This window comes from Elgaria multicarinata, chromosome 3 (genome assembly GCF_023053635.1).
Source record: "Elgaria multicarinata webbii isolate HBS135686 ecotype San Diego chromosome 3, rElgMul1.1.pri, whole genome shotgun sequence".
Lineage (NCBI taxonomy): Eukaryota > Metazoa > Chordata > Lepidosauria > Squamata > Anguidae > Elgaria > Elgaria multicarinata.
In genome coordinates, this window is record NC_086173.1 from 168,105,112 (window position 1) to 168,121,616 (window position 16,505).

General features: G+C 47.2%; 2 protein-coding genes across 3 annotated transcripts in view; one reads left to right on the top strand and one right to left on the bottom strand.

The window, feature by feature from the left end:
- The window catches only part of LOC134396491 (zinc finger protein 345-like), a 204,703-nt gene extending 193,364 nt beyond the window's left edge, over positions 1-11,339 (top strand). Inside the window, exons 4-6 of the mRNA XM_063123012.1 lie at positions 7,892-8,018; positions 9,341-10,597; positions 10,682-11,339. Of these exons, the coding sequence (XP_062979082.1) occupies positions 7,892-8,018; positions 9,341-10,597; positions 10,682-11,133 (1,836 nt within the window). The 3' untranslated portion in view covers positions 11,134-11,339. The remainder of the gene's footprint in view (positions 1-7,891; positions 8,019-9,340; positions 10,598-10,681) is intronic.
- LOC134396281 (zinc finger protein 420-like) overlaps positions 1-16,505 on the bottom strand; it is a 918,719-nt gene that overhangs the window by 210,910 nt on the left and 691,304 nt on the right. The gene's annotated exons all lie outside the window — the stretch shown is intronic.

Genomic DNA, 16,505 nt, shown 5'->3' on the forward strand with positions numbered 1-16,505 from the left:
CCTTAGATGTTGAGCACAGTGTTCGGGTAGGTTCACATCGGGAGAGGCATTCCATCAGGTATTGCGGTCCCAAGCCATGCAGGGCTTTATAGGTTAAAAGCAGCACCTTGAATTGGACTCGAAAATGTATAGGCAGCCAATGCAAGTGGGCCAGAATCGGTGTTATATGCTCAGACCTCCCTGCACCAGCTATCAATCTGGCCGCTGCATTTTGCACAGGCTGCAGCTTCCAAACCATCTTCAAAGGCTGCCCCATGTAGACGGCATTGCAGTAATCTAATTTGGAGGTTACCAGAGCACGGACGACTGAAGCCAGGTTATCCCTGTCCAGATAGGCGCATAGCTGGGCCACCAACCAGAGCTGGTAGAAAGCACTCCGTGCCACCGAGGCCACCTGAGCCTAGGGTTGTCATAGGTCCCGGAAAACCGGGAATGTCCCGATTTCCAGGAGATTCTGAAATGTCCCGACCGGCTGGGCAAGAATCCCGGATTCTTGGTCGGGCTGGCCGGAGAAATTCTGACCTCCAAAATGGTGCCTTGAGCCTGCTCAGTGGAGCAGCAGCAGCACAGAAAAAGACACATCAATCGGGCGCCTTTTCCAGAGCATCACGGCTCCTCCACAGGCTCATTGAGTCACTCACCTTGACTCACCTTATTGCGCCTGCAGCTGCATAGAACAGGAACGACAGCGAGGAAAGGCGCACGTGTGCTCCTCGGGCTGCCTGAGTCCCAAGCAATGCAAAGGAGTTTGGTGAGCTAGGTTGGTTGTGGTCAGACCTTTAGGGTAAGGGCAGGGCGGAGCTGCTGGGTTATTTATGGGCGGGGGGGGGGAGAGGTTTTTGGGGGACAGGAGGGAGGGAACGAGTGGGGGACTAGGGGATGAAGAAGAGGAAAGGAGAGAGGGGAGAAAGGAAAGAAAAGTCACTCCCTCCAAAATCATAGAATAGCAGAGTTGGAAGGGGCCTACAAGGCCATCAAGGCCAAACCCCCTGCCAATGCAGGAATCCACCCTAAAGCATCCCTGACAGATGGTTGTCCAGCTGCCTCTTGAATGCCTCTAGTGTGGGAGAGCCCACAACCTCCCTAGGTAACTGGTTGCATTGTCGTACTGCTCTAACAGTCAGGAAGTTTTTCCTGATGTCCAGCTGGAATCTGGCTTCCTTTAACTTGAGCCCATTATTCCGTGTCCTGCGCTCTGGGAGGACCGAGAAGACATCCTGGCCCTCCTCTGTGTGACAACCTTTCAAGTATTTGAAGAGTGCTCTCATGTCTCCCCTCAATCTCCTCTTCTCCAGGCTAAACATGCCCAGTTCTTTCAGTCTCTCTTCATTCAGTCGCCCTTCAACAATCCACCTCCTAGAATTTGGCTTGCAAGGCTCAAATCTGTTACTTGGAAGTAGGTTCCTGTGAATTTAAGTTGTCTGGTTTTACAGTTGTTGATGTTTTAATGGAAAAATTGGGCTTTGCAAAAAATGGGCTTTCCCTAGACCTTTACATATCGCTCAGGTGTGTTGTAGTTTTTTAAAAAATCCTAGCCCCCCACCCACCCCAATTGTCCTGGTTTTGTGGATTCAGAATATGGCAACCCTATCCTGTGGGCACAAGTGGGAGGAAGTCTTTGAGGGGGACAAAACTCCTTTGGGGGGAGGGAGGGGGCAGCGGAAGGAAGGAGGAGTTGGGGAGAGGGGGTTCATGCGAATGGAGGGAGAGGGTCTGCCCCAGGGAGGGAGGGCAGGGCCCAGGGGGCGTTTAATGCTGTTGATATCCCATAATAACATCCTGTATACGTGTGCATAGTTGAACCATGGAATTGGCTACCGCAAGACGTAGTAATGGCCACCAACTGGGATGGCTTTAAAAGGGGGGCTGGACACATTCCCTGGAGGAGAAGGCTACCAATGGCTACTCCTTCTGATGGAAGAAGTAGTAGCCATGCAGAATCAGAGGCATTAAGCCTTTATACACAAGCTGCTGGGGAACATGGGCAAGAGGGTGTTGCTGCACCCATGGGTAGACCGCTTGTGTGAACGGAGCGCTGGACTAGAGGGACCCTCGGTCTGATCCAGTCTCAGGGCTCCTTGGGTGTTCTCCTGTGGGGGCACAAGTGGGAGACGCGGTACTGCTTGCTTTGACAATGATAATACCGCCTTGCACATGCGGTGGGGAGTTGAGATCAGACGTGGATTGTCTTTCCAGAAGTGTCCTAGGTTGGGAGGCAGTGGGGAAAAAGGAGAAGTTGGGGGGTGGGGGTGGAGGGGAAGGGGGTTCGTGCCAAGGGCGGGGGAAGAGGGGCTGCCCCAGAGAGGGAGGCTAGGGGGCGTTCAATGCTGCTGACATCCCATAATAACATCCTGTGCAGGAGCAGACGGGGCGGTGATGCTGCTGCGGGGATAAAAGCCCCCTTCCCAGGCCGGCGTCAGTCTCTGCCAGGAGTCTCTGCGCCCCTTTTGTCCTATCTCCACCTAAGGGTTAATGAGGGGGAGAGGGGGCTGGGTCCTGGAGCCCAGGCAGGATGAGACCTCTCCCTTTCCGTCCCACACTTCCTGCTCCTCCCCACCCCCCCATGGCAAAGGCGCCTGGGATGCGCCTCCTGCCCCTGCATGCCGCCTGCAGCCGTTTTTCCCCCTCCAAAGGAGCAGGTGAGTGCAAAATGCAAGGGGTCCCGTGGGGTGTGGAGTGGAATTACACCCCCCCCCCAGGGCAGGAGCAGAGAAGGGAGGGAGCCAAGGGCAGGTTTGCGGCAGGGCGTGGGTGGGAAGAGAGAGAGACGCCGCCCCTACCCTCCAGGAGACCCACGTCTTGTACCTCCTTCCCTCCCCATAACTAGGGGGTCCGGGAAGGGGAGGCTGGGAGGGACAGAAGCAGAAAGTTCCTAGGTGGGGAGGAGGAATATCCCACCTGGAGGCAAAAAGCTTTTTTAAAAGCTGTTTGTGGTGAAGAAGTTCCCTGGGACATATTTCTCCTTTGATTTAGGCCATAGCTAGACCTAAGGTTTATCCCTGGATCATCCAGGGGTCAAACCTGTTCATCTAGGTGACACACAGGGGATCCAGTGCTCAGGCAGGCATTGATGGTGCTATATAAATAATAATAATAATAATAATAATAATAATAATAATAATAATAATAATAATAATCATCATCCCTGGATGATGCCAGGATAAACCTTAGGTCTAGCTGTGGCCTTAGTCTCAATGCCTTCAAAAAAATCTTAAAGTGTTTTTATTAGGAGCCACTAAAAGAAACAACGGAACTTGCCCCCAGGAAAACTAGGCTTTGTTGTTGTTTGTTCGTTCAGTCGCTTCCGACTCTTCGTGACTTCATGGACCAGCCCACGCCAGAGCTTTCTGTCGGCTGTCGCCACCCCCAGCTTCCCCAAGGTCAAGTCTGTCACCTCCAGAATATCATCCATCCATCTTGCCCTTGGTCGGCCCCTCTTCCTTTTGCCTTCCACTTTCCCTAGCATCAGCCTCTTCTCCAGGGTATCCTGTCTTCTCATTATGTGGCCAAAGTACTTCAGTTTTGCCTTTAATACCATTCCCTCAAGTGAGCAGTCTGGCTTTATTTCCTGGAGTATGGACTGGTTTGATCTTCTTGCAGTCCAAGGCACTCTCAGCGTTTTCCTCCAACACCTTGGACAACAACAGAACTTGCCCCCAGGGAAACTAGGCTGCTTTCACCATATTTGTTTTAGTACATAGAATCACAGAATAGCAGAGTTGGAAGGGGCCTACAAGGCCATCAAGTACAACCCCCTGCGCAATGCAGGAATCCACCCTAAAGCATCCCTGACAGAGGGTTGTCCAGCTGCCTCTTGAAGGCCTCTATTATGGGAGAGCCCACCTCCCTAGGTCACTGGTTCCATTGTCGTACTGCTCTAACAGTCAGGACGTTTTTCCTGATGTCCAGCCGGAAACTGGCTTCCTTTAACTTGAGCCCGTTATTCCGGGTCCTGCACTCTGGGAGGATCGAGAAGAGATCCTGGCCCTCCTCTGTGTGACAACCTTTTAAGTGTTTGAAGAGTGCTCTCATGTCCCCCCTCAATCTTCTCTTCTCCAGGCTAAACATGCCCAGTTCTTTCAGTCCCTCTTCATAGGGCTTTGTTTCCAGACTCCTGATCATCCTGGTTGCCCTCCTCTGGACATGCTCCAGCTTGTCTGCGTCCTTCTGGAATTGTGGAGCCCAGAACTGGTAACTTCCAAGTTAGATTACTGCAATGCACTCTACGTAGGGCTGCCTTTGAAGACGGTTCGGAAGCTGCAGCTCGTGCAAAATGCAGCAGCCAGATTGATTTGGGGAACCAGAAGGTTCGACCATATAACACCTGCTCTGGTCCGCTTGCACTGGCTGCCTGTATGTTTCCGAGCCCAATTCAAGGTGCTGGTTTTGACCTATAAAGCCTTACACGGCTTGGGACCACAATACCTGATGGAACGCCTCTTCCGATGTGAATATACCTGGTCACTACGCTCAACATCTAAGGTCCTCCTCCGGGTGCCTTCTCCAAGAGAGGCTCGGAGTGTGGCAACAAGGGACAGGGCCTTTTTGGTGGTGGCCCCCAGACTTTGGAATGATCTCCCTGACGAGGCAAGCCTGGTGCCAACGCTGCTGTCTTTCCGGCGCCAGGTTAAGACTTTCCTCTTTGCCCAGGCATATGGCGGCACATCTTAATCACCCACATGTTTAGTTTTTTAACAGTTTTTAATGCTTTATGTGTGTATATTCTGTGTTTTAGAATTTAAAATTTTGTATACTCGTTTTTATCTTAATTTTAGAATTTCTGTAAACCGCCCAGAGAGCCCCGGCTATGGGAACGGTATATAAGTGCAATAAATAAATAAATAAACTGGACGCAATACTCTAGATGAGGCCTAACCAGGGACGAATAGAATGGAACCAGGACCTCACGTGATTTGGAAGCGATACTTCTGTTAATGCAGCCCAAAATAGCATTTCCCTCTGTGCTGGCAACAGAGAGGGCTTAGAAGGAAACCATGGGATGCAATGGGAGAGAAACTCTGGTTCATCAGCAGACCTGTTTCTTCATAGTTTTCTTGATCAAGTTTTAAAATATCAAGCATACTGAGCTTTGAATAGCCTTAAGGCAGCTCTGGTTACACCCCCTCTCCCATTGGGGCAGAATCAGAACCTCATGTTCAACTGGGAGCCTGATTCCTGTGGGACCGGGGTTGTAGGGACCCGTATGAGACAGGTCTGGGGTATTATGTTGGCCTGAGCTATATCTAATTCATGCAGCTCCTCCATTTTAATTCCTGCAGGACAGTCCTTGTCAGAAATTAGCAGCAAAGGAAGGAGACTTTTTGAGTCCTGGTAGGAGCAAAGATGGAGAAGAGAGAAAAGATGGAAGAGCAAAACTTTGCTGGCCCTGAGGCAGGAAATGTCTCCTGCAACATCAAGGAAGAGGACAGTGCAGAGCTCTGGGAAAGAAGAGTCCAGGAGAACAAGCCTGGGAGCAACACCGGTTCAGACGTGGAGCACCAGCACTTCAGGGAATTCGGCTACCAGGAGGCCAAAGGACCCCGAGAGGTTTGCAGCCAACTCCACCACCTTTGCCGCCAGTGGCTGAAGCCAGAAAGGAACACCAAAGCTCAGATGCTGGACCTGGTGGTGCTAGAGAAATTCCTGGCTGTCCTGCCCCCGGAGATGGAGAGCTGGGTCAGAGAATGTGGAGCAGAGACCACTTCCCAGGCGGTGGCCCTGGCAGAAGGCTTCCTCCTGAGCCAGGCGGAGGACAAGAAGCAGGTGAGAGCATTTCATCCTGTAACTAACAGGGACTGTGCTCCTAATACTTCTCTCAGCTTTTTTTTTGCTTGTCCTCTAAGGAAGGGATGCCCCAATTTCCAATGGTCCAACTTCCAAGTATAGTTGTTCTTCATGTGTAGAGCAGGCCCTCCTTGGAGGATAACAGTGCATTGTTAAAATATGCAATTCCCTACCAGAGGATGCAGGGATGGCCACCCATTTGGATTGTTTAAAACGGGTTAGACAAATTCCCGGAGGAGAAGGCTATGAATAGCTACTAGTCCATATGGCTATATCCTACCTCCAGAACGAGGACCAGTATGTCTATGTATACCAGTTGCTGGGGAATATGGGTGCTGTTGCACTCATGCCCTGCTTGTGAGTTCATGGTCAACAGCTGATGGGCCACTGTGGGGAGAGAATGCTGGACGAGATGGATCCTGGATAACAGGGAATCTTTCCTCCTGGCTGGTTTTCGGAGGGTGTTCAAGTGCTTTGCTTATGCCAGGGTTGAACTCTTAGCCCCAAATCACACATCCCTGTGTGCTCCCTTGTCAGAGACACAGCATAAGAAGATAAGAAGATAAGAACCTAAGAAGTGTCCTGATGCTGGATCAAACCAAGGGTCCATCTAGTCCAGCACTCTCTTCACACAGTGGCCAACCAGCCGTCGGCCAGGGACCAACAAAGCAGGACACGGTGCAACAGCACCCTCCCACCCATGTTCCCCAGCAACTGGTGCACACAGGCTTATTGCTTGGAATACTGGAGATAGCACACAACCATCAGGGCTAGTAGCCATGGATAGCCTTCGCCTCCAGGAATTGATCCAACCCCCTTTTAAAGCCATCCAAATTGGTGGCCATCACTACATCTTGTGGTCGTGAGTTCCATAATTTAACTATGCGCTGTTTGAAGAAGTCCTTCCTTTTATTTGTCCTGGATCTCCCACACATCGTCTTCATGGGATGACGCCTTTGCGTTCAGGTATTTTGAGAGAGGGAGGAAAATGTCTCCCTATCCACATTCTCCATACCATGCATCATTTTGTAGACTTCTAACATATCTCCTCTCAGCCTCCTCTTCTCCAAGCTAAACAAACCTTCCCTCATAGGTGAGATGCTCCAGGCCCTTCATCATTTCAGTTGCCCTTTTCTGCACTTTTTCCAGCTCTATAATATCCTTTTTTAGGTGTGGTGACCAGAACTGTACACAGTATTCTAAGTGTGGGCACACCATAGATTTGCATAAGGACAGTACGATACTGGCCGTTTTATTCTCAATTCCTTTTCTTATAATGCCTAACATGGAGTTTGCCTTCTTTAGTGTGCTGTGCGGTTTGGATGATAGATCAATTTTAGAAGGAGCCCTGAAATGCAAACCGGTTCGGAAACGCTGCTCTTGGCTTTGACATGACCCATTTCTCTCCTTCCCTCTCTGGGATTCCCCCTTCCTGTTCCAGGTGCAGGGGAAGATGGCCAAGGCACCCACAGATTTCCCTGAGGCAGAGAAGTTTGCGCTGGACAGGTGGATCTCGCAGGAGGGTGACAGAGGACCCTCCTCACTGGGTAAGGATTCACATATTTCACCATGGTCTCCCCCCCTCAACTATGCCTAAAGTGCATAAACTGCTTTAATGTTCTGTTTGAGCCTGATTTTGCAGGTGGAAAGAGACCTTTTTTCTCTAGATACTCAAAAAAGACATGTTCTTTAGTAATGTGGACAAACATAGAATCCGGTAAAACAATGAAAACGGAAATGCTTAAGAACGTCAACTTACCTTCCCACCTTCTTTGCCTTCCTCAAAGGGAGCAGAAAGACCCACAGAGAGATTGAACTGATCCTGGGGGATCCTTCTAGGACTCCTTCGCTTCGTGGTGGAGTGGAAGCGGTTTCTGCGCAGCCTGGGCAGGTAGGGGAGTCCTGGGGGCCTCCATCCCTTCCATATCTCTTTGGTCCTGGTAGAACCTGCCCCTTTAGCCTTTGCTCCTCTCCAAGTTAGCTGCTAGGGAGGCCTTGAAGGTCACTCCTGAAGCTTCGGCATTCAGAAGGAGGACCTCACCAACCTGGTCTTCATGGATTGCAACGTTATGTGTAAGGAGAACCTCAATTCTTCTCCTGCTTTCAGGTTCTGGTGACTTTTGAGGAGGTGGCTGTGCATTTCTCGGAGGAGGAGTGGGCGCTGCTGGATCCAGGCCAAAGGACTCTGCACAAGGAAGTTATGGAGGAGAATCGTGGGATCTTGGCCTCTCTGGGTAAGGAATGGGGTTCCTCTGGGTAAGGCTCCCTCTTTGCCTTCTTGACAGATCCTGGAAGGTGGAGTTGCAGGTCTTCTTTCTTTGTGTCAGCTGGTGCGGGGGTCATTGACCCCCTTTTGGGAGAAGCCTAAGGTGAGCACTTCGGCCTTTTATTCGTCCTCTGTTATCAATTTGCCATCCTCGTTAAGCAGTTGAACCACCATTTCTTTCCTCTGTCTTTTACTACTCACATATCTGAAGAAAGCCTTTTTATTGCTTTTAGTATCCCTCGCTAATCTCAGCTCATTCTCAGGGTTAGCCTTCCTGACGCCATTTCGGCCCTTCTGTGCTACCTGTCTGTGCTCCTCTTTTGTAGCCTGGCCTTCCTTCCACTTCTTATGTGTCCTTTTTTGTTTTCGTTTTTTCTCTAAGCTTTTTATAAAGCCACATTGGTTTCTTCTGTTGTCTTCTGTCTTTTCTCCTTGTTGGAATTTTTTGTAATTGTGCCTTTATTTATTTATTTATTTCATTTCTATACCGCCCAATAGCCGAAGCTCTCTGGGCGGTTCACAAAAATTAATTTAATTTAAAATTTCCTTTTTTAAAGTACTCCCACCCATCTTGGACTCCTTTTCTCATTAGGGTCACTCATTAGGGACATTACTTACCATACTTCTGAGTTGATTAAAATCAGCTTTCCTAAAATCCAGAGTATGCGTATGGCTACACTCAACTTTTGTCTCCTTCATAATCAAGAATTCAAGTATGATTTGGTCACTTTCCCCAGAGTTCCCGTAACTGCCACTTTATGCACTAGGTCATTCCTATTGGTTAATATCAAGTCAAGGATTGCCGATCCTATAGTTCCTTCCTCCGCTTTCTGTAGGAGAAAGTTATCACCCACACATGTCAGGAATTTCTTGGAAAGGCTGTTTTGGCAGAACTTCTCTTCCAAGGGATATCACTACTACATTGCATTTCCTTGAAACACCGGCAGTTTACTTCTCAATAGTTTCATCCTCGTATTCTCCTTGATTGGGTGGTCGGTAGTAGACTCTGATTATCATGTTCTTTATTCCTTGCCCCATTTCTTTTAATCCAGATGCCCTTCATAGAATCATAGAATAGTAGAGTTGCTCAATGGGGTTTTTCAGTAGTTATCAATAAAAGTGTTGTACATCACTCTAGTTCTGAATTCTGTTGAACATCAGGGGATATTTAATATGTTTTGAAGGATCTGCCTCCAACCAAACATTTTTGTATCCAGTTAATCAAATCAGCAAACCATTTGCTTTGTTCCCTGATTTCAGGAAGATTTCTTTTCTTTTTTATTCTTGCAGGTGATCGCAGGGAGAGCAAGGAAAACGACCTACACCAGAGAAGGGAACCTGAATCTGAGGAGAAGCAGGGAATCAAATCCATTTCTTTGGAATGGTCAGACGTCCGTGAAATTCCAGTACTAGAAGTACCAAGTAATAGCAACGTTCACAGTAGGAGGGCACAGAGGAAAAGCTCTCAAGATATAAAGAAGATTCACCTTACCAAATGTCAACCATTTCACACAGAAGACAAAAGATTTCAGTGCTTGCATAAAAGAATTCACTCAGGAGATAACCTCTATCAATGCTCAGAGTGCGGAAAGAGTTTCAGTCAGGGCTGCCAACTTAAGCAACATCGAAGAATTCACTCCAGGGAGAAGCCCTATGAATGCATAGTGTGCAGAAAGAATTTTTCTCAGAGAGCACGCCTTAAAACCCATCAAAGAAATCATACAGGGGAGAAGCCCTACAAATGCCTAGAGTGCGGAAAGAGCTTCAGTCAGAGCACCAACCTTAAAACACATCAAAGAATTCATACAGGGGAAAAGCCCTACAAATGCCTAGAGTGCAGAAAGAGCTTCAGTCAGAGCAGCAAACTTAAGCGACATCAAACAATTCATACAGGAGAGAAGCCCTACAAATGCCTAGAGTGCAGAAAGAGCTTTGCTTGCAGTACACAGCTTAAGCAACATCAAAGAATTCACTCCAGGGAGAAGCCCTATGAATGTGTAGTGTGCGGAAAGAGCTTTGTTTACAGGTCAAACCTTAATCAACATCAAAGAAGTCATTCAGAGGAGAAGCCCTACAAATGCCTAGAGTGTGGAAAGAGCTTCAGTCAGAGCAGCTACCTTAATCAACATCAAAGAATTCATACAGGGGAGAAGCCCTATGAATGCCTGGAGTGTGGAAAGAGCTTCAGTCAGAGAAGTAGCCTTAATCGACATCAAAGAATTCACACAGGCATGAAGCCCTATAAATGCCTGGAGTGCGGAAAGAGCTTCATTGATCGCAACAACCTTAATCAACATCAAAGATCTCACACAGGCGTGAAGCCCTATGAATGCCTGGAGTGTGGAAAGCGCTTCAATGATAGCAGCAACCTTCATCGACATCAAAGAATTCACACAGGGGAGAAGCCCTATGAATGCCTGGAGTGCGGAAAGAGATTCAGTCAGAGACGCCACCTTAATCAACATCAAATAATTCACACAGGGGAGAAGCCCTATAGATGCCTGGAGTGTGGAAAGAGCTTCAGTCAGAACAGCAAACTTAATCAACATCAAAGAAATCACACAGGGGAGGAGACCCATGAATGCCTAGAGTGTGGAAAGAGCTTCAGTTATAGAAGCCAACTGAATCAACATAAAAGAAGTCATACAGGCGAAAAGCCCTATGGATGCCTGGAGTGCGGAAAGAGCTTCAGTCAGAGCAGCAAACTTAATCAACATCAAAGAAATCACACAGGGGAGAAGACCCATGAATGCCTAGAGTGTGGAAAGAGCTTCAGTTATAGAAGCCAACTGAATCAACATAAAAGAAGTCATACAGGTGAGAAGCCCTATAAATGCCCTGAGTGTGGAAAGAGCTTTAGTCAGAGCAGCAAACTTAATCAACATCAAAGAACTCACACAGGGGAGAAGCCCTATGAATGCCTGGAGTGTGGAAAGAGCTTCAGTCAGAGCAGCTACCTTAATAAACATCAAAGATGTCACACAGGGGAGAAGCCCTATGAATGCCTGGAGTGTGGAAAGAGCTTCAGTCAGAGCAGCACCCGTAATAAACATCAAAGAATTCACACAAAGGAGAAGCCATAAAACTGCTCAAAGTCTGGAATGCAATTCAGTCACAGATTGCTGTATCGATCCAAGTGCTGTGAATGCTTTGAATTTGGAAAGCTTTTTAGTTACACCACGAACCTTAGTAACCATCACAGGATCCAGACGGGCGAGAAGCCCTATCTATGCTCAGTATGTAGAAAGAGTTTCAGTCACAGTGTGAATCTTAATGCACATCAAAATATCCACACAGGCCTTGAAGCCGTAGAAAGCGGAAAAAGCTTTGCTTGCAGGACACGTCTGAAATCGCATCCTGAAATTCCCACAGGGGAGAAGCCCTACAAGGGCTCAGGGGGTGGAAAGCGTTGCTCAGGTTGACATTTTCATCAGCAAGCAAGGGGCACGACTCAAAAGCCCCTGGGAAGTGGAAGGAGCAACAGGTAGGCTTTATGGAGCATTCAGTAGCCATTCAAAGGACGCTGGTTCCAAAACACTTATTCCTATTTCAAACATCACTAAAAGCCCATTACGATTTCGGCAGAAACAAATTTATTTATTTCTTTTAGGTACTAAAGCTCCTTGATTTCATCAGTTACTCTCTTATATAAGCAATATGAATCATAGAATAGGAGAGTTGGAAGGGGCCTCCAAGGCCATCGAGTCCAACCCCCTGCTCAATGCAGGAATCCACCCTACAGCATCCCTGACAGATGTTTGTCCAGCTGCCTCTTGATCGCCTTTAGTGTGGGAGAGCCCACAACCTCCCTAGGTAACTGATTCCATTGTCGTACTGCTCTAACAGTCAGGAAGTTTTTCCTGATGTCCAGCCGGAATCTGGCTTCCTTTAACGTGAGCCTGTTATTCCGTGTCCTGCACTCTGGGAGGATCGAGAAGAGATCCTGGCCCTCCTCTGTGTGACAACCTTTGGTTGGGGAGTGGTTGGGGAATTCCCGATTTTGGCATGTTATTCTGAGACCAGCCAACTCCAACGTAGAATTCCCTTGATGGAAGACGATATGTTTCTAAACAAATGGGTTCACATGGAAGGGATAAAGTCTGAATAGGATTCAGTGCGCGTGTTTAGACGACATTTCGGGGACTGTGGTTGGTGAGACGGCCGTTCTCCAGGGTTAGCACTAACCACGAGCTGTGTGGTGACTCCCAACACTTCAAACCAGGGTTTGAGCCGCTAACCTTGCTGTAGAAGGTCTGACTGGGATTAGAAAGTGACCAGGGCTTAGCAAACTGCATTGCACACAACCTCTGAAACCCTGAAGTCTTAACTAAAAAGCCTTAACCAGCAAGGTTTAAGGTGTCTTGTGAACAGGCCCCAAAAGTGTCCTGCCGTTTTGGATGCATAATTGTGATCCTCATTGAATTGTAGCATCTGAAACAGGCATAAGTGACCCACTCTGGATGGTGTGGGAAACAGACCTTGAAATCCACGTAGAGAAAGATATTTGGAAAGCTTTGCAGGATAAGTATCCGCTTAAAACAATCTGAGTTTAAAATAGGGAAGTAATGGTAAAACTGACCCACAGATGGTAACTCACACCAAGGAAATTATCGGTGGTGAGTCCTGGGGCATCCCCAGAGTGTTGGCCGGGAACCTTCATGCATTTACTGCTTTTAAATTACAGGTTTTAACTTGATTAATGGTTTAATTTGTTTTTAGCTGTGTATATGTTTTGCTTTACATTGTAGGATTTTATCTGTATGCTGCCTTGAGATTGTAGTGATATAGATGTTACAACATCTATTTAAAACATACAAATGTTTTAAATAAATAAATAAATTTGTAGTGGGCATGCCCTAAGGCAAATCGATTTAGGAAATCAGTGTTTTAAAAGATTAGCCTTGTTAAATTTATAGAATCATAGAATAGCAGAGTTGGAAGGGGCCTACAAAGCCATCAAGTCCAATCCCTGCTCAATGCAGGAATCCACCCTAAAGCATCCCTAACAGATGGTTGTCCAGCTGCCTCTTGAAGGCCTCTAGTGTGGGAGAGCCCACAACCTCCTTAGGTCACTGGTTCCATTGTCGTACTGCTCTAACAGTCAGGAAGTTTTTCCTGATGTCCATCTGGAATGTGGCTTCCTGTCACTTGAGCCCATTATTCTGTGTCATGCACTCTGGGAGGATCGAGAAGAGATCCTGGCCCTGCTCTGTGTGACAACCTTTTAAGTATTTGAAGAGTGCTATCATGTCTCCCCTCAGTCTTCTCTTCTCCAGGCTAAACATGCCCAGTTCTTTCAGTCTCTCTTCATAGGGCTTTGTTTCCAGACCCCTGATCGGGAATCCTGGTTGCCCTCCTCTGAACACGCTCCAGCTTGTCTGCGTCTTTCTTGAATTGTGGAGCCCAGAACTGGACGCAATCCTCTAGATGAGGCCTAACCAGGGCCAAATAGAGAGGAACCAGGACTTTACGTGATTTGGAAGCTATACTTCTATTAATGCAGCCCAAAATAGCATTTGCCTTTCTTGCAGCCATATCGCACTGTTGGCTCATATTCAGCTTGTGATCTACAACAATTCCAAGATCCTTCTCATTTGTAGTATTGCTGAGCCAAGTATCTCCCATCTTATATATTTATTTATTGCATTTGTATACAGCCCCATAGCCGAAGCTCTCTGGGCAGTTCACATAAGATAGTAAAACACTGGGAGAATCAGAAAAGCCTTCATATTGAAAGGTGGTATCTGAGAATGTAGCCGAGCGCAAGGACAATCAAAGACCAGTTTGAAAGGGTACGGATGAAATGTATTGAATTTGTAAATAATGGGCCTGTTCAGACAACACGCTAAGCCATGGTTAGCCCATTAATCCTTTTACAGCAAATGGTTAGTCAGCATGTTTAAACCATGGTTATTCAGCCAACATGATTAGGAAGGGGTCACACGACCTGCAAAGTCATTATTCACACAATACGGTATGCTGTAATTTTTAGCTCAATGTGTTTAACCGCAGTAGCTTAGCGTGTCATCTAAACGGGGGAGCTCGAGGTGGTCTTTTCCGAGAAGCGCCTCTCCAGAAGGTCTTAAAACCCAGGGACATTTTTATGGGAGAAGGTAGTTTGGTCCCAAGCCATATAGGGGAAGAATCCACACATGTATTAATACTGTTTAAGAAGAGTCCTTTTAATGGTGAATTGCTATTCTGCATTACGGAGAGTGATTCAGAAGCTCCTGATTGTATTTCCAACATCATATTTGGTGGAATGTGGTTTTAGTGTGGTCTATCGACTCCAGATTACTAAACGTGGTGATTTAAGACTCAGGTTAAGTGACTTTAAACCAGACATTGGGAAACTGGTATCACTTCATCAAACCCATCCATCAGATTGAGAATTTACAGAACAGTGAGGTACTGTACCTTAGTTACTAAATGTGACATCTAATATTCTTGCTAAATGACTATCAAACTTGAAAAGATTATATCACTGGATCAAGTTTAATTGAATAAACTAAAAAAAGGTAATAGGATTTTGAATAAATATTCAATTAATTGTTCCTGTTTTGAATTTTATTGTTATTATCTTCCTTAGTGGGTTGTTGAAAACCACTATTCTGAATAATGATTTTTGTAGGGTAGGGTAGGGGGCACTGGGAACGAGTTTGCGGAACCAAGGGGGCGGTGACCTGAAAAAGTTTGGGAACCACTGGCCTAAATCATTAAACAAAAACAGGGTGGTAGTGAAGTGATGGATTGTATTGACAGAAGTGGCAGAGAGGGTTCATGCCACAGGATGGGGCTGCCTTAGAGGGGGAGGAGTGTGGGCGTGCAATGCTGCTGACATCCCATAATATCCAGGGCTGTCTTAACAGCATTATAGGCCCCCAGGCAAAGCAGTGCACTGGGCCCGGCCTACTCAACCACTCACAGGAATAAAAATGTAAATTGTCATACAATCATAGAATAGCAGAGTTGGAAGGGGCCTACAAGGCCATCGAGTCCAACCGCCCTGCTCAATGCAGGAATCCAGCCTAAAGCATCCCTGACAGATGGTTGTCCAGCTGCCTCTTGAAGGCCTCTAGGGTGGGAGAGCCCACAACCTCACCAGGCAACTGAGTCCATTGTCGTACTGCTCTAACAGTCAAGAAGTTTTTCCTGATGTCCAGCTGGAATCTGGCTTCCTTTAACTTGAACCCATTATTCCGTGTCCTGCACTCTGGGAGGATCGAGAAGAGATTCTGGCCCTGCTCTGTGTGACAACCTTTTCAGTCTTTGAAGAGTGCTATCATGTCTCCCCTCAATCTCCTCTTCTCCAGGCTAAACATGCCCAGTTCTTTCAGTCTCTCTTCATAGGGCTTTGTTTCCAGACCCCTGATCAGGAATCCTGGTTGCCCTCCTCTGAACACGCTCCAGCTTGTCTGCGTCCTTCTTGAAGTGTGGAGCCCCACAATTTCAACACAAAGGTCCAGAAATAGAAAGCCTTTATTGCACTGAATGAGAGTTCACAATGCATTGGGGGAGCTTTGAAGTTACACAGGACTCTTAGACTTAGCCTTTAAAATGTAAAGAGGAGGCAGAAGTTTTCTGACCGGAGAAATAAGGGCAGTACGTTCTTGTTAAGTAGCACTCTCTCATGAGAAATTCAAAGGGATAACCAGCGGAATTCTGTTTTGCATCTTAAGTACCTGGTCAGTTTCCAACCATACACAATTACAAACCTACATTTGTTACACTAGAGGAGTCAGCGATTGCTACCAATGGGACACTCCCCACTACTCGTGGCAGGAGCAAGAAAGGCATGTGGCCATTCAGAGACTCAACAGGAGCGCCGACAAACAATTTGGCACCTAAGGATGGAAGAAGAGGCTTTGGAGCAACCGGTATACAGAGAAATGACGCCTCTGTTTCTGGAGTGGAAAAATTACAAGCAACCCATGAAATTAAAAGGGCCTGTGACCATTCTAGGGTCACCATGCATTCACTTCAGTCAGATGTGACCAAACGCTTTTACAGGAACTACATCGAGAAGAGAGACTTGATGCTATTATGGTTCCATCTTGAGACGAGTAGCTTGTATTCGTGAAAGCCAAGGTGGTTCCAGATACCAAAACTGAAACGAATGTAGTCAAAATCAAATTCCATATTCTCTTTTCATCCTTAGATGATCCTTTGCATTCATTTCAGGCCTGAATAGAATAATGTAGCACTTGGGAAGGAAGATGCAGCCCAATAACCCAGCACTGGAGGCCAAGATGGAGAAGACCTGCACGGCGACCATGTATTTCCCCTTGGTGCTCAGGTAGGTGGGCACAAAGGACACCCAGATGCTGCAGAAGACCAGCATGCTGAAGGTGATCAGCTTGGCTTCATTGAAGGACCCAGGCAGCTTCCTGGCAAAGAAAGCCACCATGAAGCAGATGACAGCCAGGAAGCCCATGTAGCCAAGGGCACTATAGAA